This window comes from Saccopteryx leptura, chromosome 6 (assembly GCF_036850995.1).
Source record: "Saccopteryx leptura isolate mSacLep1 chromosome 6, mSacLep1_pri_phased_curated, whole genome shotgun sequence".
In the NCBI taxonomy this organism is placed as follows: domain Eukaryota; kingdom Metazoa; phylum Chordata; class Mammalia; order Chiroptera; family Emballonuridae; genus Saccopteryx; species Saccopteryx leptura.
This window is the reverse complement of record NC_089508.1, coordinates 176903209-176926692: the sequence shown is the minus strand read 5'-3', so window position 1 is coordinate 176926692 and position 23484 is coordinate 176903209. Positions and strand designations below refer to the sequence as shown.

The 23484-nt window shown below is 44.0% G+C and overlaps 1 protein-coding gene across 3 annotated transcripts in view; it reads right to left on the bottom strand.

Moving 5' to 3' along the window:
- The window catches only part of LOC136377638 (delta-sarcoglycan), a 427945-nt gene that overhangs the window by 2768 nt on the left and 401693 nt on the right, over window positions 1-23484 (bottom strand). For all 3 annotated transcript variants that reach the window (XM_066344714.1, XM_066344713.1, XM_066344715.1), the window contains exon 7: window positions 1797-1920. In XM_066344714.1, the coding sequence (XP_066200811.1) occupies window positions 1797-1920 (124 nt within the window). The remainder of the gene's footprint in view (window positions 1-1796; window positions 1921-23484) is intronic.

Sequence of the window (23484 nt, the reverse complement as noted above, 5' to 3'; positions counted from 1 at the left end):
GATCATTTACAGCAAAATGGTGGGATCTTGATAACATTATACGAAGTGAAATAAGTAAATCAGAAAAAACCAGGAACTGCATTATTCCATACGTAGGTGGGACATAAAAGTGAAACTAAGAGACATTGATAAGAGTGTGGTGGTTACGGGGGGAAGGGGGAAAGGGAGAGGGAAAGGGGGAGGGGGAGGGGCACAAAGAAAACTAGATAGAAGGTGACAGAGGACAATCTGACTTTGGGTGATGGGTATGCAACATAATTGAAAGACAAGATAACCTGGACTTGTTGATCTTTGAATATATGTAACCTGATTTATTGATGTCGCCCCATTAAAAAAATAAAATTATAAAAAAAAATAATAGTAATAAAAAAAAAACAGGAACAAATACAATATTTAAAATAAAGAACAAGTAAGTTTAAATCAACAAACTGACCAATGTTTCAATGAGAACTATGCTCACTGACCACCAATGAAAGAGGTACCCTTCCAGAAGTGCGGCGGGGGCTGGATAAATGGCCTAAGGGGGCCGCATGTGGCCCGCGGGCTGTAGTTTGGGGGACCCCTGATCTAGCCCCTTCTGGGGCATAAGCGGCTGTTACGATATCACCGATTCCTGCAGGGTCTGGATTCTGATAAACTGTGTGTGTGATGCAGTCAGGTCGCTATTTTAAATGTGTGTGGTTTGGAATTTGTGACTGTTGGAAGAGACAGTTTTGATGACTGAGTGCTCTTTCTGCCTAGCTCTTTTAAAACAAATATAACAAATGCTTCAAACCCATCAAAAGGCAGGCTTGGCGGGTAGAGGCAGCTGCAGACTGATCACCTCTAAGTAGTTACGAAGGGTAGAATTAAGTTTGGCTTTTAAAAAGAAAAGCACAATTGTTTCCTCTTTTTAAATTAAAAAAATTTTTTTCCCCATTGGTTTGAGAGAGAGAAAAGGGGTGAGGGGAGAGGGGGCGAGAGAGAGAGAGAAAAGTGTCAACCCAACGTTTCACTTAGTTGTTCCATTTACTTATGCATTCACTGGTTGCTTCTTGTATGTGCCCTGACTGGGGATCAAACCCATGACCTTGGTGGGCTGGGACAATGCTTTATCCTCTAAAGCCACCTGGCCAGGGCCTCTTGTTAGAATTCTTTAGTAGAAAACTTTGATTATGACCAGAGTGAAGGCATTATAAAAGTTTGTGGCTGAATCACGTTTTCTTTTGGGGACTTGGCTTATGTTACTTGCAAAAAACACAAGCAGCATCTCTGCACACGAAAGTGGGATTGTGTTGGGGCAAGGGAATGAATACTATTCACAGTCTGTCATCGTCTTGCTATCTAGTTCATTGAAGTTTTGGCCTGTTTTGATTTGGGACAGCTGTTAGAATTGCCTCTCTGTGCTCAAAGTAGAAACATTCAACATAAAAGTTTAAAAATTTACTACAAGTCACTTCAGTTTATCTTTAGCCAGATGTGTGTGATATATAGCTTAATTTGCCAGCTACCTAAATCTTATTTTCAGGTGACAAGTGACAGAATTTGGAAATAGCGTTCATCTTTGAATGGCCATGTGTATTATTCTGTACTTGCAATCCATGCTATGATCTCAGCACCTTACAAATAAGAAGTCATAACTTTTACGTGTTGTGGGTTTGGCTTGTTCTTGTCCTGTTGGACACATCTGTTCAGCTCCTTCTGTTGTTACAGTGTAGGATCAACTTCAGTGGCAAAGGGAGGAAAAAACCGGTTTAGGGAAAGCTTAGCTTGTTGCAGATGTGTCTGTCTGGACGCCTGTCCTTCTCACCCCCTACCTCTCCATCTTTGGACTCCAGTCTCAGTTCTGTTCTGCACGTGGCTTCCATATTGCCGGCTTCTGCATTTATTTCTACTCCTTTTGGGGCCTCCATCACCAGAGACCGGGTTGGGGACTCCAACCTGAAATATATACAAGACTAAGATTAAAGATCCCATTTCAGTATTTATTTATTTATTTATTTATTTATTTATTTATTGTGGAAAATTTAAGAAGAAGTTTGCTTCTCAGAGCACTGAAATGACACTTTGGTATTTGAGCAGGACATTTTCCTAGCTTTTGTGTCACAAAGCTGGTCAAGTCGATAAAGGAGAACATATCTGGGCTTTCCCCTCACCGCGTATCACAAGCGCTGTAAGGAAGGAGTTCGAGGGGCTGGCTTCTTCTGCTCTTACACCCAGTCAGTGACGGCTTCCTTTCTAAAATTAGCCCAGTTCTTACAGAGGTCTTGTTCATTCTTACCGTAAGGCAACCCCGGGTCTAAGCTGAGCTTCCTCAGGCTGCTCAGAATTCCTTCTCCTTTGTCCTGTTCTCTTTGTCTTTCAGGTAGGCGGGGTTAGAAACACCTGGATTCAAGCCACAGCCACAGGGCAGCCCCTCTGAGACCTTGGGCAAGTCTGTCTGTCTGCCCTTCCCTCCCCTTCCCCACATTTCACAAAGCATCTGTTTCCTTATCTATAACATGCTTCAGATGGTGCTTGGCACGTTGGCAATGAGTAATAGATACTGCCTCTTATGCTTACTGCTGTTACTATTGTTATAATAGCAGCAAATCATAAAGAAATCTCAGGCCTTCCTCAAATAGGCAGTTGTCAAGAGAAAATTCAGAATAGTCAGTAGCTGCTGGGGCTCAGAGAAGAGAAGTGGTTTGACGGCAAAGAGACAGCATGAGGAGATGCTTTTCCTTTCTGGTGACAGAACTGTCCTGCATCTTGTTTGCAACGGTGGTTACATCTCTCTCTGAGTCTGTGGACACTCACATAACCACACCCCCGAAAGAGTTAATTTTATATGTGTAAATTAAAAAATAAGTTGAGAGAAGGAGAATTAGCCATACTCTAGGTTAATCATTCTGGCAAAATAGAGGCTCATCTAACTTAGAAAGATTTTTCCCTAATTCATTCAAAGAGAAAAATATTACCCATCCACTGAACAGTCCACATTTTTTATATTATTACCAGATACAAACGAATGAAAGTCTTCTCTCTGTCACAGAGGAAGTGTCCCAATTTAGGAAGCCGGGGCCTCAGCGTGGCTCTCAAACGGCTCTGATTCAGACCAATTTTCCTGTACTTTATTTCTGTTCTCCTAACTTTCAGACACCTCACCCTCTCTGCCCACTGCTGACTCCCTTTTCCGCCTGCACCCCTCCTGACGCTTAGGGCAACCCCTCCTGGGCTTCAGCAGGTGGCAGGAAGATGAAGCTGACCGGTTTGATGTCACCACTGAGGTCTCAAGCCTCCTTCCTCAGGTGCCAACAGAGAGGGCTCCCCCGCGGCCGGTCTGGGATCAGAGGGTCACGTCCAGGCAAGCAGCCTCCTCCACTGATTTCTGTATTCCCCTACGGCGACTCGGCCAGAATCATAAAGAGGGACCACAGGTCCAGTGCTCATAAAAGGACAGGCTTGAACTTTTCTGTACCTCATTCTTTCTGTTCTGACCTGCCCTCTCTGTGTGTGGCAGAAATCCCCAGAGTCCCACCTTCTCCTCCTCACAAGATGTCACCAAGTTGGTGCTGGTCAAGGTGTGGTTCTGCTTCTAACGACAGTTGACTTCATTGGCGTGTGGTGTTTCTTACTCTAATGTCAGCACTAGTGGGGGTCTTGTTACTAGAGCCACAGGGAGGGACATCAGTGCAGAGCAGCCCTGCTCTGTCACTAAATCCAACTCCCTTGAGCCTCTGCTCTTGACCCCCTTGCACTGGTGAAATATGAAGATGGTTTTGCACCATTTTCTTGGTTTCTTTCCTGTCTGGCCTGACTGGCTTAGCACAGTTTATCCTACATTTTCTAATGTCTTCTGTTTTCACCAACATTGATACCTTTCCCCTTCTGGCATAATTTTCCCTTCTGATAACATCGCCTGCTCACCGCCAACTTTGTTCAGACTCTTCTCAATGGCACGGCCGTCACCCACCTTCCCCAGGTGCCAGTCCCCATGCCACCTTTGTCCCCTTCTCTGTCCCCACTCCCGACTTCTCCATAGTCAGTCTACTAATTCATCTCCAACCTGAATCGTCTCAACTGCCTCACAAGGTCTGTCTCTAAGCTTTCCTCTTCTCCACTGCACTTCACACACAGGGATGTCTCCCTAAAGGAAGTTTTGAATACGTCACTCTTCTTACCAAGACCTTCACAAGTTCCCTAGACAAGATCTGAACTTCTGAGTTTATTCTGAACTTCTGAGTTTATTCTGAACTTCTGAGTTTATTCGGCCATTGAGAACTTGGTCTGATCTACTTTGTTAGTTCTATATCTTGCCACAAACGTCAGCTGTGTTTTAGTGAGCACTTACGAGGCGACGGACCCTGTGCAAACTGCTCTATATAAGTCAAATAATACTCACGCTGTTCCGGTGACCCAGACTGTACAAACAAGGACCCCAGGGTCAGTGACTTGCTCTGGGTTACGCATCTAGTAAAAGGGCAAAGGCCAGGTTCAAATTCACGTTTAGTAGACACGAAAGTGAGTGTGCCGGCCACTACTACACTAAAGAACTGAACTTCTCTCCTGTCTATCATGTCTTCATGCTGGTGTTTATAATTAAATGACACCTCTTCCTTCATGGAATTTGCCCTTGTATACAGTATTCTCCTAACCTATTTAAACAGTGGATGTCGGTGATATCAAATTCAGCCAATGGTGAATGTGTTCACATGTGTTAAACAACATTCCAAGTGGACAACTCACACAAAGAGACAGTTGTGGGGAAGAAAGAACTTTATAGAAAACAAATACAGAGCCCGGAAAAAGAGGTGTACCAGGCGGAGCGCCGGCCGGGCATGTCAGGCTGGTGTTAGAATTCGCTTTACTCTCGCTCGCCTCCCGTGGTTTCTGAGATCAGCAGGAGAGCCCCAAGGCCAGAGTGGGGTCAGAAAGGGCCGCTCCTGTTCCCTCTCTGTCTCCGAAGAACCAGCCTGCTGAGCGAGGGATCTGGGCCACAACTGTCTCCCACTGTGAAAGGCTCCAGTAAGGTGGACAGGGCAGTTTCCAGGCAGCAGTGACAAAAAAGTAACTGACTCTCCGTTTCACAGCCCGTCTTAGGGTCCTGTGCTGTTGGGCATTTTAAAGTTTGCTCACATGCTGATGTTGCCATTGTGATGAAGGCTCCTGCAGGAGCCCCGTGGGGCGGGCAGAGAGCCGACAAGGCACTCCTGCTGCTACGCCAGTCAATTTCCGACCACAGATGACCAGCCACACCACACAATGGCTTACTGGGCACTGAGCGAGGAAAAAGGGAAAGGCGGCTTCCTTCCCACGGCTGGCGATGGGGAGTCCCGCTGGCTCTTGGAAACAAACACGGCTTCCATCAGGAGAAAGACCCAGAATGGGAGAATGGCCTGGCAGGGAGGTCCGCGGGCGGGGCTGTGTCCTCGGGAGCAATGGTTCCCAAATGTATCAGCATGCCACGGATAGGGAGCAATGGTTCCCAAATGTATCAGCATGCCACGGATAGGGAGCAATGGTTCCCAAATGTATCAGCATGCCACGGATAGGGAGCAATGGTTCCCAAATGTATCAGCATGCCACGGATAGGGAGCAATGGTTCCCAAATGTATCAGCATGCCACAGATAGGGAGCAATGGTTCCCAAATGTATCAGAATGCCACGGATCGCTTGTTAGAGCAGATTGCTGGGCTCCAGCCCCAGAGTTGGATGTCACGGGTCCAGGGTGGCGCCTGAACACCTGCACTGTGACGCGTCACCGGGTGATGCTGGAGCTCGTGCGGGGGCCGCACTGTGGGAACCACTGCCCACGGTCTCAGGTGCACACAAAGGCTAGACAGGTGATGTAGATGAACGACCCCCTAAGAAGCTGTAAGGACAACAGTCTTTGTACAATGATGTGTGGCCAGTGATGGAGATGCTCCCTCTCCAGGGGCAGCTGCTGCCCTAATCCAGCTGACTGCTGTCAGAACCTCTTGATCTCTTTCCTGATGAAAAAACTCAATTTTATTCTGAATCATTCAATTTTGGGGTTTGATGCATATTAACATCTCTAAAAATATAAATATGGCATAAAGAATGGCAATGCAATGAATCTTGTATACTCAGCATCCTTTTGAAGAAAGAAAAGTTTTTATCTTTTTAATAATGTCCTGAGGTCCTCTTCCTAACCCCACCCATTTTCCTTCTCTCGAGCATTACTACTATTACGGATGTTAGGTTTCCTGGTTGTTTTTTGTTTGTTTTTCTTTATAAGATTACTACATGTTTGCCTCCTTAAACAAGATATTGTTTGCTATCACATGTTTTTGACTTTACACACAGAATAATTCCACTTAGGTATTCCTTAGTGACTTAAATTTCCTCCCAACATTCCGTTCCTGAGGTGCATCAACATATACAATTTCCCTGGTATTTGCTTACATCATGGTTTGTTTGTCCATCTTTCTGTTGGACATTTGGGTGGGTCACAGGTGTTTGTTCTACAAACTCCATCCACACAAATCCTCATCCATGGATGCTGGTGTCCATTTGTAAATTCTCTTTAGGACACATATGTGAGGAGTGGGATTGCTAGCTTCTAGGATATGCATAGCTGCAGCTTTATTAGATACTTTCCCACTGGTGGTGTGTAGATTCTGGTCATTCTATTATACTTCCTTGCTAGCTCTGATACTGTTTAATATGACATGGGACACTACTGTCTGTCAAATTGGCACTTCTAGATTAGTGAAGTTAAGCATCTTTTCATCTGTTTATAAGCCATTCCGGATTCTTCCGTGAAATGCCTTTTGCCTATTGGAATTACTTTTGTTGTCTGTGTGTGCAAATTATATTTAGTAACACTTTATTCTGAAAAATGATTATTTAGTAGTTCTCTGGATTGATGGTTTCTTTTTTGAGTCTGTGATTTGTCTTTTCACCCTTTGCTTAGCATCTTTGAGCAAATGAAGTTTCACACTGTAATGTCCAAAAACTCATGATCATTTCTTCTTGGATTTATGCGTTTTGTGTCTAATCTGAACAATCATTCCCTACAAGGAGATCATAAATTTATTCTATATTTAAATTTTTTTTTTTTTTTTTTTGCTTTTGCATTAAGTTTCTAATTCACTGGGTTTTGAGTTTTGTGTACGGTCTGGAGAACCAGAATCAGAACAGATGCGGGTCAATGATCTCGACATCCTTTGTGAAAAGCCCATATTTAGTTCTGTCACAAATCATACTGTCGCACACCTGTGAGTCTCTTTCAGGGAGTTCTGGTCTGTTTCATTATTTTATTGGTCTGTCCCTGTGACAACAGTTCATTATTTTAGCTTGCTTATTACAGCTTTAACATTCTTTCTATGGTATTTCATCAGGCAAGTCATCTTACCTTGTTCTCAACAATGCCCTAGCTATTCTTGGTCTCCCACATACATTTTAGAATGAATCTAAGGTTTACAAAAGAGCCCTTTTGGAATCCTGATTGCATTTTTGTTCATTCCATGAACATCGCATCTGTCTCTATTTAGTTGTGTTTCCTTTGTTGTGAAGTTGAATAATTTTCTCGATATGGGTATGCAGCCTATCTTTTGTGGCTATTGAAAATGGTATTTTAGTAAAAAAAATATGCATTTCTTTCACCCCTATTTTTCCTTTTGTATTTATGTCCAATTATTTCGTACATTGATCTTTTAGGTGACGCTTAGGTACATTATCTTATTTTTTCCTAAGATGTTCACAGGTTGTTTTAGGTTTTCTTTGTAGGTACTAATGAATTTATGACAGTTTTATATCTTTTTTTTTTTTTTTTGTATTTTTTCCAAAGTTAGAAGCAGGGAGGCAGTCAGACTCCCAAATGCGCCCGACCAGGATCCACCCAGCATGCCCACCAGGGGGCGATGCTCGGCCCCTCTGGGGTATTGCTCCATTGCATCCCGAACCATTCTAGCACCTGAGGTTGAGGCCATGGAGCCGTCCTCAGCGCCTGGGCCAACTTTGCTCCAATGGAGCCTTGGCTGCGGGAGGGGAAGAGAGAGACAGAGAGGAAGGAAGGAGAAGGGGAGGGGTGGAGAAGCAGATGGGCGCCTCTCCTGTGTGCCCTTGCTGGGAATCAAACCCGGGACCTCCACATGCTGGGCCTAGGCTCTACCACTGAGCAACCAGCCAGGGCCAGTTTTATATCTTTTTATTATACTTTTTATTTCTTTTTCTTTTTATACTGTATTGCCTCAAACTGTCCAATGCTGTGCTGACTAGAAGTAAGGAAATGACAATCTTTGTTTCATGACTTTAAAGGGAAAACATTGAACAATTTACAATTAAGTATGATTTTTTATTCTAGTTATTTTTCTCAAATACTTTTTATTAAGATGAGTTATCTCTGATTCTTATTTTGCTAAGAGATTTCATCATTCATTAATGTGGATTTAATCAAGTACTATTTTTGTTATTCATGCATATATTTAGGTAATATGTTTCACCTTCATGTGGTGAACTAAAGTAATTTACCAATGATAATCCACTCCTGTGATTTATTTGACACTAACCCATTGTCATTAAGTATAATCTTTTCTATATATTTCTGAAAATATTTGTTAATTTTTTAAGGATTTTGCACCTGTGTTCATAATTGGCTTCATCCTGTAATTTCCTTATAAGATCTTTGTCAGGGTTATTGCTCATCTATATTCTGGAATTTTATATGACAGATTATAATCATTTTTCCCTGTAAATTTAAACTCATCGATAAACCCTCTGTGCATGGAAAAACATCTTATTCCCACTTTTAAAAACAGTTATAGATTTCGTGTTTCTTCTCAGATTGGTTTCTGTAAATTATCTTTTTGTTGGTATCTTTCCATTTTATTTAAAGGTTTAAATTTGTTGGCAAGGCTTTTTATAATGTGTTATGTATAAAATCAATTCTTTAAAAATTGACATTAGCTCTTTGGCCCAGTATGTGTCAATTTTTATAAATATGCATGGCATTTGAAAAGAATGTGTGTTCTTCTGTAGGTGCTATATTTCATATATATCTATTAATTCAAAATATTTAATTGTTCTCTTCAAATATATGTGTGTGTGTATATATATACATATATATACATATACATATACATATACATATATATTTGGTTTGATCTATCAGTTACTAAAAGAGGTATATTATTAAATACATCCCAGTTTAGAGTTACTTCATCTTTCTTTTTTTTTTTTTTTTTTGTATTTTTCTGAAGTTGGAAACAGGGAGGCAGCCAGACAGACTCCCGCATGCCCCTGACTGGGATCCACCCAGCATGCCCACCAGGGGGCGATGCTCTGCCCATCTGGGGCATCGCTCTGCCGCAATCAGAGCCACTCTAGCGCCTGAGGCAGAGGCCACAGAGCCATCCTCAGCGCCCGGGCAAACTGTGCTCCAGTGGAGCCCTGGCCGTGGGAGGGGAAGAGAGACAGAGAGGAAGGGGTGGAGAAGCAGATGGGTGCTTCTCCTTGTGTGCCCTGGCCGGGAATCAAACCCGGGACTCCCGCACGCCAGGCCGACACTCCACCACTGAGCCAACTGGCCAGGGCCTACTTCATCTTTCTTATCTAGGGATAGTGATCCTTCTTATTTAATTTTTTTTTTGTCTTAAAATCCATTTTGCCTCTAACTATAGTTGTTGTTCCTCTGTTTTTGTCAGTATTCTCCTTGGAGACATACATTTAAATATCAGCCATTCTATGTATTACATGTTAGGTGTGTCTGTCATATAACTAGATTTTTAGTTCAGATGACTTTTTATTGAGGTCTAATTTATATACAGTGAAATGCACAGATATTTTTATTCCACTGACAAATACATATTATATATATGTATATATTTAAGGTATATAATGTGACATTTTGATATATGTATACACTGTGAAATACCTTAATATCCCAATCAAGCTAATAAACCTATCCATCACAAGTCATCTGTTTACCCTTTTCTCCCCTATGGTAGTTTTTAATTTATCATTGCATTTTATGTGTAGCACTTTCGTGCGTTCTGTAACAAACCATTGCCTACCCCATGGCCACAAAAATGGTCTCCTATATTTCCTTCTAGAAGCCATAGTCTTTATATAATCCAGTCTCATAAGTGACATCCCATCACTTATTTCATGTATTATTTATGTAGAGTCAAGTTACCACATCCAGCCCACATCAAGGAGAGAGAGGGCAAGGATCGTTGGGGACCATCTTACACGCTGCCTAAACACTCTTTTTAAAGACACATCTTTTCTACAACCCAGTAATTCCCTAGACCCTTTCCTTTTCCACATCTATCTTAAAAGCCTGTTGGGGTTTTGGGGATTGTGTTGAACTCACAGATCAATTTTAGGAAGAGTTGATATCTTAACAATATTGAGTCTTTAATGGATTTTCTTTTCAAATCTAACAGTCCAAACGGACTATTCTTGATTTATGTGCTACTGTTGTGTACTTCGGTACTGTGTTCTTTGATCCAGCAAGATTACCATCTACATTCAAAGTCAATTTACATATATTCATGTATTTCCCACTTTTCTTCACTTATTCCTTCTGTTAATCTTAAACTTTCCCCCTTTTTTTTATAACATCAAGAAAAGTCCTGATATTTTCTTTTAGTGAGGTTTGCTGGGGCAAATTCCCGGTTTTGTTTTTCTGGAAATAAATCTTTAATTTGCTGTTCATTGTTTAAAGAATGTTGGCTGATAAACAACTGTGCTGTCACTATCTCTGAGGAATTGAAGATACTACTTCTCTGTATTCTGGTTCTCACTGTTTGTGGTTAAGAAGTCAGCTGTCAGTTAAACTTCCAATTCTAGAATTTCTATTTGGTTCTTTTCTCTCCTGCTGCTTTTTATCTTTGATGGTTTGCAGTGTCATTTTGATATCCCTAGATGTGGATTTCATTTTATTTAGCTGAATTTTTTTTTTTGACTCTAAATTTGTAGTTTTGTGTCTTTCATCACTTCTGGGCGGTACTCAGCTGCTGCGTCTTTGAAAATTGTTTCTGCTTCCTTCTCTCTCCCCTCATTCAGAATGAAACTTGGGTTGGACATTCCCACTCCAGTATTCCTGTCACTCTGCCTCCCTGCTGTCGCCATGATTCTTCAGATAGACTTTCATGTTCACATATTCTTGTTTTTATCTATTTCTTATCACATACATTGGCATTGTAGTTTTTGAGATGATATTCTCATTTCTAGAAACTGGCTTATTTTCTAACATGTTAGTCATCTTTTTTATTTTTTGCTCTTTAAATTCCTCCTTTGGTTCCTGTACTCACAGTAAATGAACTTGTTATATTTTTTCTCTACTGAGTCCCATGTGTCTAAACTGGCTGCCTTGCTTCTTTTTCTGTTTTAGTTTTCAACCAAAACAACTGATCAGGGTAGATAGAGTATACCATGTTGCTGTACTAGAGACCCACATTTTTGCTTTTTCAAAAAAAATTAATTTTGAAATTGTACAGTGTAATTGCTGCAACTTTCAAGGGTGGCAACGTGATCATTTTTTATTATTTTAAACCATGGATACACCAACTTCCTGAGATCCAGATCTGGCTGAAGGGCTGCCAATAAGCTAAAAATGGCTCTGAAAGTTTGTCAAGGTGCAATTAGAAGAGGAGACCCTGTAGGAATACCATAGCGATAGATACATGATAGGAATTAGACCTCGTCCACAGCGGGAGCCAGGTACCCGGTCTCCAGAAGGCTGTTGTCTTTGTGTCTGAGGCTGGAGCCCGGTGTCAGCCGACAGGCATTCCGGAAGGGAAGATGGACGGGAGGTGAGGGGAGGGAGGTGACGAGGCGCTGGAACCCTCTCATGATGAACTGGTACTGTGACAGTCTCTTACCACTTCTAAGTCTCTGGTTCAGTGGAGGGAAAGTCATGCCCTTCCTCATGGAACTAAGAAGGTGCCCGGCCCAGGAGCTGGAGAAGCTGAAGGAGGCCCCGATGGTAGGTAGCCCAAGGAGTGAGCGGCCGGGGCTGCCCCACACTAACCAGGTGAGCAGATAGGTAATCTGTGTGGTGCCTGGTGCCCTGACCCCACCTTCCAGTGTACCAGGAATACAGCTGTGGTTTCACATGCACCTTCCGACCCCAGGCTAACGCCGAGAAGGAACTTTCTGGGAATGTAGTGCCGGCTTAGCTAGGTTGATCCTATCCAAATCCACGCTACTGTGTCATCCTGCTGTAAATGGCGGCTTTGGCTTAAACACAGCACTCCGTGGAATCAGTTTCAACTTCCAAAATAGGAACTGACTGAAATAAGCACCTACAAGAAGGAGAAACGTGGGCTTTTTTTTTTCTAATTATGGTGGATCTGCTTTTAAGTCAAACAAGGGTTACTTTGAAATTTGTGCTCCCCACATATGTGGTCGCTGTTTAATTTTTATGAATGGAGCTGCTGAATTTTTAGAGATCTATCTGTTTTTAAATAATGAGTTGGAAAATCTAAGCAGAGTCTTCTTAGGGTTCTGCTCTGAAGATTTAAGGAATGGGCTGGGTATTGTCATTTGAAAGCCACTTCTTTCAGAAATGCAGTGATAGTCTGTCCTCAAGAGCAAAGCCATTTTGAAGTTCGCTTTCACAAAAGGCAAACCAGATCATGACAAAACACTCTTTTGAATCAACCCTTCTTTCCCAGTGGAAAGCTTGCTGGTTTATTTAATATACATTTATTATACTAGACCTCAGGGGATAGAAAAGTGGCCTCTATCCCAGTCTGGTGGAGTCATTAGGAAGTGGCTCATTTATTTGGACATTTGTTGAATTCCTATTATATGCAAAATGCTGGGGTTATAGCTGTAAACAGTATAGACCTAATCCTTGCCCTAGTGAGTTGATGTGCTGCTATGGACGAGCCATGTTGAGCACTGTTTGGTTTACGGTGACGAGGAATCCTTGATGAAGTGTGTGTGGGGTGGGGGTGAGAAGAGTTGGGGTCTGAGAAGGCTTACGATGACATCTTAAGGATAGGGAGGCGTGAGTCTGGTGAAAGACGAGTGTCCTAACTAGAGGGAGCAGCACACCCAAAGACTTTTAGGAGAAAAATAGTTTTGTGGCTTAAAAATAATCGAAAGAAAAGTCCATAGAGACTGTGGTGTTAATGGGAAGAGGTAAGAGATCGGTCAGGCATGGCCTTGCAGAATATGGTGAGACAATAAAAGATTTTAAGTGGAGTGGGGGTATAGGGGCATAAAAGGATGACAACATGAGCTGATGTCCATGTTGGAAAGATTATTGTGATGGTTAATTTTATGTGTCAACTTGACTGGGACACAGGGAGCCCAGGCATTTGGTCCAGCATGACTCTGGGTGTCTCTTTGAGGGTGTTCCTGGGTGACAGCAATACTAAAATCAGTGGGCTCAGTAAAGCAAATCACTTTCTCTCATGGGGGTTGGCCTCTTCCAATCAGTTTTAAACCTGAACACAACAAAAAGCTGAGTGAGGGGGACTCAGCTTGCCTAGGCATCTGAGCTGGGACACTGGTCTTCTGCTCTCAGATGAGAACTTATACCACCAGCTCTCTGGATCTCCAGCTTGCTAACTGCAGATGTTGGGACTTCTCTGCCTCCATTATCAGGTGAACCAATTCTTTATTATAAATCTACACACACACACACACACACACACACACACACACACACACACACACACACACAGTGTTAGAGTTATCTAGATATATACAACCAACAGGATATGTGTATGTATAATAGTAACCTCCTAGCCCTGGCCGGTTGGCTCAGTGGTAGAGTGTCGGCCTGGCGTGCAGAAGTCCCGGGTTCGATTCCCGGTCAGGGCACACAGGGGAAGTGCCCATCTGCATCTCCACCCCTCCCCCTCTCCTTCCTCTCTCTCTCTCGTCCCCTCCCGCAGCCGAGGCTCCACTGGAGCAAAGTTTGCCAGGGCGCTGAGGATGGCTCTGTGGCCTCTGCCTCAGGCGCTAGAGTGGCTCTGATTGCGGCAGAGCGATGCCCCGGATGGGCAGAGCATCGCCCCCTGGTGGGCGTGCTGGGTGGATCCTGGTTGGGCGCATGCGGGAGTCTGTCTGACTACCTCCCCGTTTCCAGCTTCGGAAAAATACAAAAAAAAAAAATAGTAACCTTCTATAAATGTACATATCTGGCCCCAGAGTAGACAGTGGACAAGAAGGGGCATGAGGACTGCAAGGAGAGGACTCGGAGCCTGTGGTTATCCAGGTGGGAGAAGGGGCATGAGGACTGCAAGGAGAGGACTCGGAGCCTGTGGTTATCCAGGTGGGAGAAGGCGGGGACTTGCACTTGGTGATGGAATTAGTTAGAAATGATCTCCAGCACTCTGAGTTTTATGACTGGTGTACTGAGTGGGCCAGCCACTGAGACAGGAAGAGTGTATGTGGAACACTTACAGAGCACAGCAGACAGTTGTGAGTGGGGTTTTAAATACATCGAACGGGAGTTGTCCGGAACGTCCAGTAGCAATGCGGGTATGCAGGGCTAGAGCTAGAGAGGTGTGCGGTACATCTGATTGCGGCTGGCAGCATCTTCCTCTGTGGCTGAGTTAGTGACAGTCTGTAGAGACAGCCTCAAAAAAAGCCTTCGCAAACCTAATCAGTCTGGAGTGTCAGCTGCCTCTGGAGTGTCTGGGCTGCTGCGAGTAGGAAGGCGTGCTGAGAAATGGTGGTCTCAGCCCAGTCCCAGTGGAGGTGGCATCCTACCAGGGTGAACGCTGGTTCACTATAACCAGAGACAAAGCAAAATCCTGACCAGGATTCCACAGTGCCCAGACTCGGCTGCCCTCTGAGGTGATCCAACAGCTCCCGTGTGGCCCAGGGACCAGGACAGGGAGAACTGTGGACAGGGAGAGACTAGGTTGATTGGCAGCTCAGGGTGATGATCATGGTTCCCTGGCACATTGCTGCACTCACTTGAAACCTCTCCTCCTCTGCTCAGATGCCACTTCCAGTCCCTGGGAAACACAGGATGGCAGTGATGTCCCCTTCCTCCTCACTTCTACTCGAAGTGTCAAGAATAAAAAAAAAACCCCAAAAAACAGGAAACTTAAAATGCTATTTCCAGGTCTGTTTCTGAAACTCAGAGGATAATTTATTTGCTGTTGGCATTATCAGTTTGTTCTCTTTGTTTCAAGCTCATTTTTTTTTTTTTTTGGAAATTGTTTTTGTTGAAACAGTGATTACTTATCCAGATTGCCCAGGTTCATTTCCTTCATCGTAAGAATCTACATTAATCACTTCCAAACCCAGACAAGCTTTTAGATCATATTTTGTGCCCATCCTCAGAGAAGGGAGACAATACAATGGCTTTTATTACCTTGGGGAGCGACCTTCAACACATCATAAAAGCCAGGTAATAGACGTGGTAACTGAAACAGAGGGCTAGCACAGCCCTCCCTAGGAAAGGGCCAGTTCGCACCAGCACCGACACTGAGCGTGGCTGTGTGTGTTCTATGTCTGAGAAAAAACAGGAATTAGATCAAGTTGTGATAGAAAGGATTTCAATTGAGAGAGACACTGGCGGGAGGGTCTGTCAAGTTGGTGGCGCTTTAGTCAACAGAAGTAGTTGCTTTTAGGGAGTCCTTGGATTGGCTGAGGCCCAGGGCTGGGGAATTTCCGTTCAGTCAGAATCACATGGGGAGCTTTCAAAGCGTGGGTCACATCGCATGCAAATCAAACCAGAATTCCAGGGCTTCAAAACTGTTTAACATGTGTTTATATGGTGACGGTTGAAAATCACTGACTTAGACTGACTTAGCAGATCGTTGTGAGTAGCAGATACAACCATTTTTAATATGGAGCCCTTTCATGTCAGTGATGGGAATGGAATGGTTGTGATATGGCTTCTGGGGGAAAAGTAACCCAAGCTGTGACCCCAGGAGCTAAGTTAATGCACTTGATAAAAAGACCCGCAGTTTCTACTCTGTAGGTTCATTGTACCACCTGGGTCACTTGCATTTTTGGGTTGCTGATCTTATGATACCATGTATATAAACCCCTAGTCTATCCGTGGGACTCTATTCAAAAGAGTGTGTATATTTCTCAAACAACTTTTCACTGATTGGAAGTTCATTAGCTCTTGTAGAATCTTCAAGAGCTCCAAGTTGAATTCCTCTTTCCAGAAAAGCACCCTATTTTGGTTGTGTTTTTTGATAAATACTAATCAGCCAACAGCCATTTTGAAGATCCTGATTCGTTTCAATGTGCTGGGCTACTGTGAAGGCATGGTGAGATTTTGATGGTGACACTTTTCAGAGCACAGTGCTGGCTGCCGTCACGTCAACCACGGGGGCCCGTTTAGTTTTCAGCTTGGAAATTCACAGTGCTCCCTCTGACCACGTTTCCCTGCCACCTTTGCGGCTCAGCCTGTATTTCTGAGTTAGGCTGTCACATGGTCCGATTCAGAGGAACCTCAGGAGCCTCAAACGGAGGCCCAGTGTCAAGTGCGGGATACAGGTTGAGATTCACATCCCCTCAGTGAATTCACATGATACGCCCTGCACGGTGGTGCTTCTCCTGTATATTGTCCCATTTGAGAGCCACTACCAGCACCACTGGAAAAAAGAGGCAGTGGAGGTTTCGAGAGGTTAAATGTTGTGGAGTCGAGTGTAGACCATGTGCCTACCGAGTTGTAGACCAAACCGTGGCCTGCTGATCCCTAGTTCGCACGCATTCCCTAGTTCTGACTGTGGAAAAGTAGTTCTACATAATGGGTGGCGATCCCATCCTGTAACCTGCTCTGTCACCTGGAATTTCCACAGGTTAGCACTTCTCATTTATAAAGACAAGCATTTCTTTTTATAACACGCAACTCGGTTATCCCGAAAGTGTCCTTTGTCCAGGTGGAAGAGGGTCTTCAACAGACCCTTCAGTGAGACGTCTCGAGCGACCCTCCTGGTCATCTTGCTGCAGCAGATGGCAGGTCCCCCTGCCCCAGCCCCTAACTGTCCTCTCTGTGTGTCTGTCCCCTTCACCTTCTTCAACTTTCACTAGCCGCCTCTTCAGGGAGCCCTTCCCTGACCACCCCTTCTGTCACTCAGTGACGTTCTTTCATGCCACTGAACACAGAGTGTAATTTTTTGTAGGTTTACTTGTTATAACCTTTTTCTTCTTCTAGAACAGGGGTCCCCAAACTTTTTACACAGGGGGCCAGTTCACTGTCCCTCAGACCATTGGAGGGCCGGACTATAAAAAAAACTATGAACAAATCCCTATGCACACTGCACATATCTTATTTTAAAGTAAAAAAGAACAAAACGAGAACAAATACAATATTTAAAATAAAGAACAAGTAAATTTAAATCAACAAACTGACCAGTATTTCAATGGGGACTATGCTCCTCTCACTGACCACCAATGAAAGAGGTGCCCCTTCCGGAAGTGCGGTGGGGGCTGGATAAATGGCCTCAGGGGGCCGCATGCGGCCCGTGGGCCGTAGTTTGGGGACCCCTGTTCTAGAATAAGGTTGGTAAGGGCAGGAATTTCACTGGATTTATGTCCAGCACCAAGGATGGTGCCTAGGTAATCAATGAATATTGGTTGAATGGACGTGCCTCTCACACTCTGCGATGCCTAGCATGGAATCCAGTGTTCTTGTTATGTCTGAGTAAGGTCCAGGGCCATAAAACACTCTTCCCTTTCTTCCCCTTACCTTCCTGCTATGATGCTAGACAATTTATTACTGTAGTCTAACTGCATTAGAATTGGCAGTCACATTAGCGTTACCTCATCATACTGAGTTTATACCAAAAAGAAAAAAATATGTCCCTCAGTGTGTGGCTCATTTTGCTAGTAACTACCTCATTCTCTATTTGTGCATCTAGGGCTGCAGTTTCCCCCTCTTAAAACTTTAGTCTGCATTTCTTGGGAGGGCGTGTAGGACAGTGGTTTACAGATGGAGCTTCAGCGTCAGGACTTTGAGGTCAGGCCCTTTGGCCTGCTGGACGTCTGACCCTGGCAAAGTGGACAAGCCCCATTGAGGCTCAGCTGTTTCTCATGTTCCACAGGGATAACTCTACCTTCCTTACAAGACTGTTAGGAAGCTAGAGCATGGCAATGTCGGTGAAACCGTCGTTGAGTACCTACAATGTGTGGGTGAGTTTTTATTACTGTATTCACCCAGATAAAAATTCTGTCCCACCCATTCAGACCCTCTCAATCTGTGGTGAGAACAAGAATTCTCCCTCCCCCCACCCCAGTTTCTTCTGCCTTCCTTAACATTTCACCATCCAGAAGCATCCTGGTGAGTCCATGGGCCACGTGACAGACTGCAAAGAGCTGGACTGCCAAGGGTAATTTTATTCCAAAATGTTCAGAGGCTAGTGATTGAAGTTCAGTCTTCCTCCAGAAAAATGTGTTTGGACTATTATGAGATTTGCTAAAATGCCAATGACTTTGAATGGGGAAAATCTTGACATATTCTCTCTGCATCTGTCAGTTCCTTTTGCCAGAGTTAAACACTGATCACAAATATTGGCCCTTTGTAGTCTAACGTGGGCTCCCAAACAGTGCCAGAAGCTTGGGTTCTGTAGCAGATCGTGTTTCTCAGAACAGGGGGCTTCCGAGGTGACTGCCTGCCTATGAAACTGCAGATGTGATGGTGGCACCTTCCAGAGGAGCTCTCTCTCTGGTCCACCCTGGGTCCTGGCATCTCCAAACCATTACATTCCTCACACCGAGAGTCTTTCTCAACTGAGAAAGCAACTAAATAATTGATTTGAATATCAAAGAAAGGATGTACATTTCCACATTCCCGGCACTCGGTAATGACAGCAGTAGCTCTCCTGCCTTCCCAATAAGATCTAAAGGCCTCAGACGTCTAATGACCCGTGCAACTAACCTCCACGTGTGACAGAGAGCTAGGCTGTCGATTTTAATAAAGAATGAAAATTAAGAAATTCACACATGTTCGATAGCTCCCTTTAAATGAAATCACTGGCTTTGATCTAAACTGGAAGTCAGTTCAGCCCCGGGGGACAGTGTATTATAGCAGAAGGAGCATGGACGCAGAGTGGATTCTTACTACCAGGCTTGCCACTAGGTTGCTGTGTGGCCATGGGGACCCACTCGCCTTTATACAGCGAGAGGGTCAGCAGTTGAGAAGGCGCCTCTCCCAGCCTAGCATCGGCATCCTTACAGATTGTGGAAGATGACTAGAAACGGACAGTATTGTCTGCCTTACGATTGCAATGCAAGAGGTCATGCTCTTCTCTCTCCATCCTCCATGTGACCCTCGGTGGACATCCTACAACATCCCCGGCACGTGTGTATGTGTTGCCTAGGAGTTTCTGCCAGTGAGTACCAAAACAGGTAAGCCACATCGCTTTCAGAAGGCTGAAAGGTGGAAATTAATATCTCACATATGAATAATTATACTTCATTCAAGTTGAGTTTTATAAAAGCTCTTTAATAAAAAAATCATTGCAACCTCACCAACGTATATGTTCTAGGCACTGTGATGGTAAAACAATTCCAGTCGTTCTGTTATTAGCACTCTTACTGCTAATGATGCCCACTTACAAACAGGGAGAGTGAGGCTTGGGGTGTCAAGGCCAAGCCTCGCAGCAAGGGGGGTACGTCAGCATGCCCGTGCCCACCGCAGCTCTTGCTGCAGCACCCACATTTTATAATGGGACCCTAAAACCGCCTCTGTTTACGGTCATGAGCAAATGGTCGAGGAACAGGACTAGGTTTTAGGGCTCTTGGGGAAAAAGTAATATTTAAAAACAACTGAGGGAGCACCTTGTGTTGAAAGACATTTTAGATAATGTAAATAGATTCACTTAAAAGTAACTGGTTTCTGTTTGATCTTAATTGAAAATGTGTAGTTTTGGTCTAGCTGTGAAATAAACAATTGGTTAATATGTATTCTGCAATTAATTCGGTTAGTACACATTTTGCAAGTGTTCACCACCCATTTCAGGGTCCTCTCTTAGTTAAAGGAGGGACACGGGAAGTCTGAAGTAGTGTCTGAAAGCCACATGGACAGAGAGGCCCCCGGTTCCATCTCGGGCTCGGGACGGTAAGCTGGCAGCTGAATGAAGCGGAGGGCATGTTTTGAGAGCGATTTGTGAACGTTGAACAATAACGATCACTTTGTACTGAGCATCCTATATGTTTCTGGACATGGCCCTGGTGCAGGGAATCTTTAGGGCGCGCTCCACGGTCTTTGGCAGAGTCCCTATTGAGCAGAACGGGTGAGGTGCAGTAAGGTGGCACGATCTGCCCACGGCCTCCGCTCACTGAGTCACAGAGGTGAGACACAGGTGTCCGGGGCTGTCTGGCTTCAAAGTTGCCTTCTCAGGACTTCCCACTGAACCCTCACCTGTCCAAGGAGATGACTGTCCCTCTGGGGCGCAGGACCCCTAAACGGCCAGTGTCTCTGTGCAGTTTCCTGTACTCAGCTCCAAGATTTTGTGTTTGGCAGCAGGCAATACCCCTGTATGGTTTCCCCATGGGATTTAATGGGAAAACAGTAATTGAATGTATCATTGGTTAAATTACTTGATGTCTCCCTTAAAATCTTTAGGCAGAAACTTCCCCAGGAAAACACATCAGGGTTGTCCTATGGTGTCATGTGTCCTAGTTCAAGAGGTAAACACAGAATCCAGGGGCGGACCTCCCACTCAGTACCTGTGTGATCTCAGATGCTCACCTTCCCTGAGCCTTGTCTAGAAAGCGAAGGTGACGATTCTAATAGTTGCCGTATAAAGTGATGTGTGTACAGTGCTTAGTATAGGTCTGGACTATTCTACCATGATACAGTTGTGAAGGTAGGAGGGGAAAAGCTCTCAAACTTGGCTTGATTGAAGAGATGTGGAAAAAAAGAATCACGGAACTCACTTCTCTGCTGCTACTGTTTGGATGAATGGTTCCCTGTTAAAGGCAAGATTTCATTGCAGTCCGTAGACGGCCTTTGGGGTGTCTGGCTCCTCATCTCTGTGTGCAGAGCAGAGGAGCCGAGTCTGTGACTGGTGCTGAGGACATTGCTCACGTCTCTGTTTATTTTCATAAGCTTGTTTAATTTACCCCGTAAGACGTGGAAACGGAGGTAAAAATTCCTTGTGCATTCTTCCCCTGCGTTCCCTAGGGGATTTAAAGAAAAGCTCACCCTGGGACTCAGGGTGTCTCCCTCAGAAGTCGGATTAGGAAGCTAGAGATGGTAATGATGATGGTGGTGGTGGTAACAGTGCTACTTGTCATCCTCAGTGAGCGCTTGCTGTCTCCCGAGCCTCTGGGTACCCTCCCACTCAGCCAGAGTGACAGCGCACAGAGCTCGGTAGCACTTCTGCTTGAAGCCGCTGTTAGAAACACTTCTGTTCATACGGGTGGGAGATGTGCATGAGAGGGACAGAGAATAAACCGGGGTCTTGTGGCAACGCAAATCGCTGGGACGGTAAAGCCAGAAGGACAAAGGTCTCGGATAGTCAGAGTGTGCAATAATGTTATTCTTTACTTACAGTCACAACAAGGTAAGTGACAACAGCACAGAAAAATCCAGGGATGATATAGAGTACATATTGTATTTTGATGTAAAGCAAATTGTCTACATGGTACAGAGATCTGTGCTAACAATAGTGTTTATCAAGATTATTTATTACAAGGCATTAAAATAAATCAGCTTTTCAATTACTCTCTAATGAAATGTACCAGTTACCTTCTGAATGGTGACATATGGCTGTAATCTATGCCAGTGGGGATAAGTCTTGTTTATACAAGGTTTCAAAGGTTCCCTTCCTCAACTACATTAATTACTGATGTAACAGATAAAAGATGATCATTATCACGTTTACTGATAAATCTCGAACCTCACTGCAGTGGAGTTCCCTGGGTTAGATGACATTAATCATCAGGTAATTGCTAACACTTATGGTACAAATCTGTTGTCAAAGGGGTCTCTCTGTAAGCCCGCTGACATTGGAGCTCATTTGTTAAGGTGGTTGAATCCTGGGGTCGCCGGGGACGAAGTCATGTCGTTGCTGTGCACTGTGTCATTAAAACATAATGCTTTGTGGCAACTGATGGGCTTGCTGTTGGCTCGCCAACGACTAGCCAGAGGAAAGTGTCCCTCACTACTTCACAGAGCCTTAGCTGGGGTCTGCTCATGAAATACTGGTGGACCACCCCCAGTGCCAAGCCTGTAAAGTGGTACCATGTCTTGGAAAAAGCCTATCCTGAGTGGTCTTTTTTTTTTTAATTGAAAAAGAGATGCTACATCGCCCTAGGTAGAAAAATACACTGAATTAATTAGGCAGTCTTTTCTTTTTTAGTTAATTAATTAATTTTATTATTGACTGAGTGGGCTATTATGTTAGTAAGGAATTGGGGGGGGGGCAGAGAGACCATTAACTACTGTGGTTTCTGAGCACAGGAGAATCTATGGACCTTGGTGCTAAGACGGCTTCCCTCACTGTGGGTTTCAGAGTGGACTGGGGATGGCGGTGAAGCGGTGAAGCGTTTCTCCGTGTTTTGGTTTTGGTCCTGAACCCCCCCCCCCCAAGCTTGGACGTAGCCGTAGCCATGTGCTCTATGAGGATGACAGGAGTGCTGCCACGTGGGGTTTGGGGAAGATTAGATGAGACAGGGGATGTAAGACCATGTTAGTGCCTGGGCACATTTTGAAAATTCGAAGATGTTGGCTACATTATCATTATTGATGGAGTCAATAAACGTAATGTTCATGAGATAAAGAGATAACCTTTTGCGTGTTACCTCCTCAAACTGCTTTTTATAGTTCACACTGGAAGGAAACTTCTATAAAAAATGGAAGGTAATTTATCAAGGAAAAAACACTAATTAGGCTCCCTGTTTGCCAGTGTGGTGGGTAAATTATACAAAATAATATACAATATTCATAATAGTATTCTCATTTTATACTTGAAGAGAGTGGGAGAAAAAGAAAGCTTATCTTATGCAGCACACAGGTAAGCCGCAGACATAGAATTCCCACCTACGTGTAACTTAATAGTTTGTATTCTTTCCAGTGTGTTTAAGAATTGATTTTTCTAGCATATACCTAGAAACACTGATATTCGAACCTTGTCTAGTCAACTTCTGTCAAGAATTTAGTCACCTTTTGAATCACAGAAAGAACTTGGGTGTTATTGACATTGTGTGTCTTAAAGAACTGCTGAGAAAATGGTCTGATTTGTGGACATTACCCTGTCTGCTCTTACCTGGATAAATAAAGTGTTGACTATGAATGGTGTCTTATGTAGAGATTCATGGAAGGGTAGCTTGTACAAGACATTGCAGTCAGTGCTGAGAATGTAATGAGCAGTGTCTAAGACATTTGATGACTGTCCCTGTTGTGCCTACTTAGAGAGAAAGGACACAGAACTCAAGACACCTGTATAAACTTAGGTAGTAGAAAAAGTCGGATTTGAACTCAGTGCAGTCTGGTTTTTGTGGGTTTTTTTTTTTTTTTTTTTTTGTATTTTTCTAAAGTTGGAAATGGGGAGGCAGTCAGACAGACTCCCGCATGTGCCCAACCAGGATCCACCCAGCATGCCCACCAGGGGGCGATGC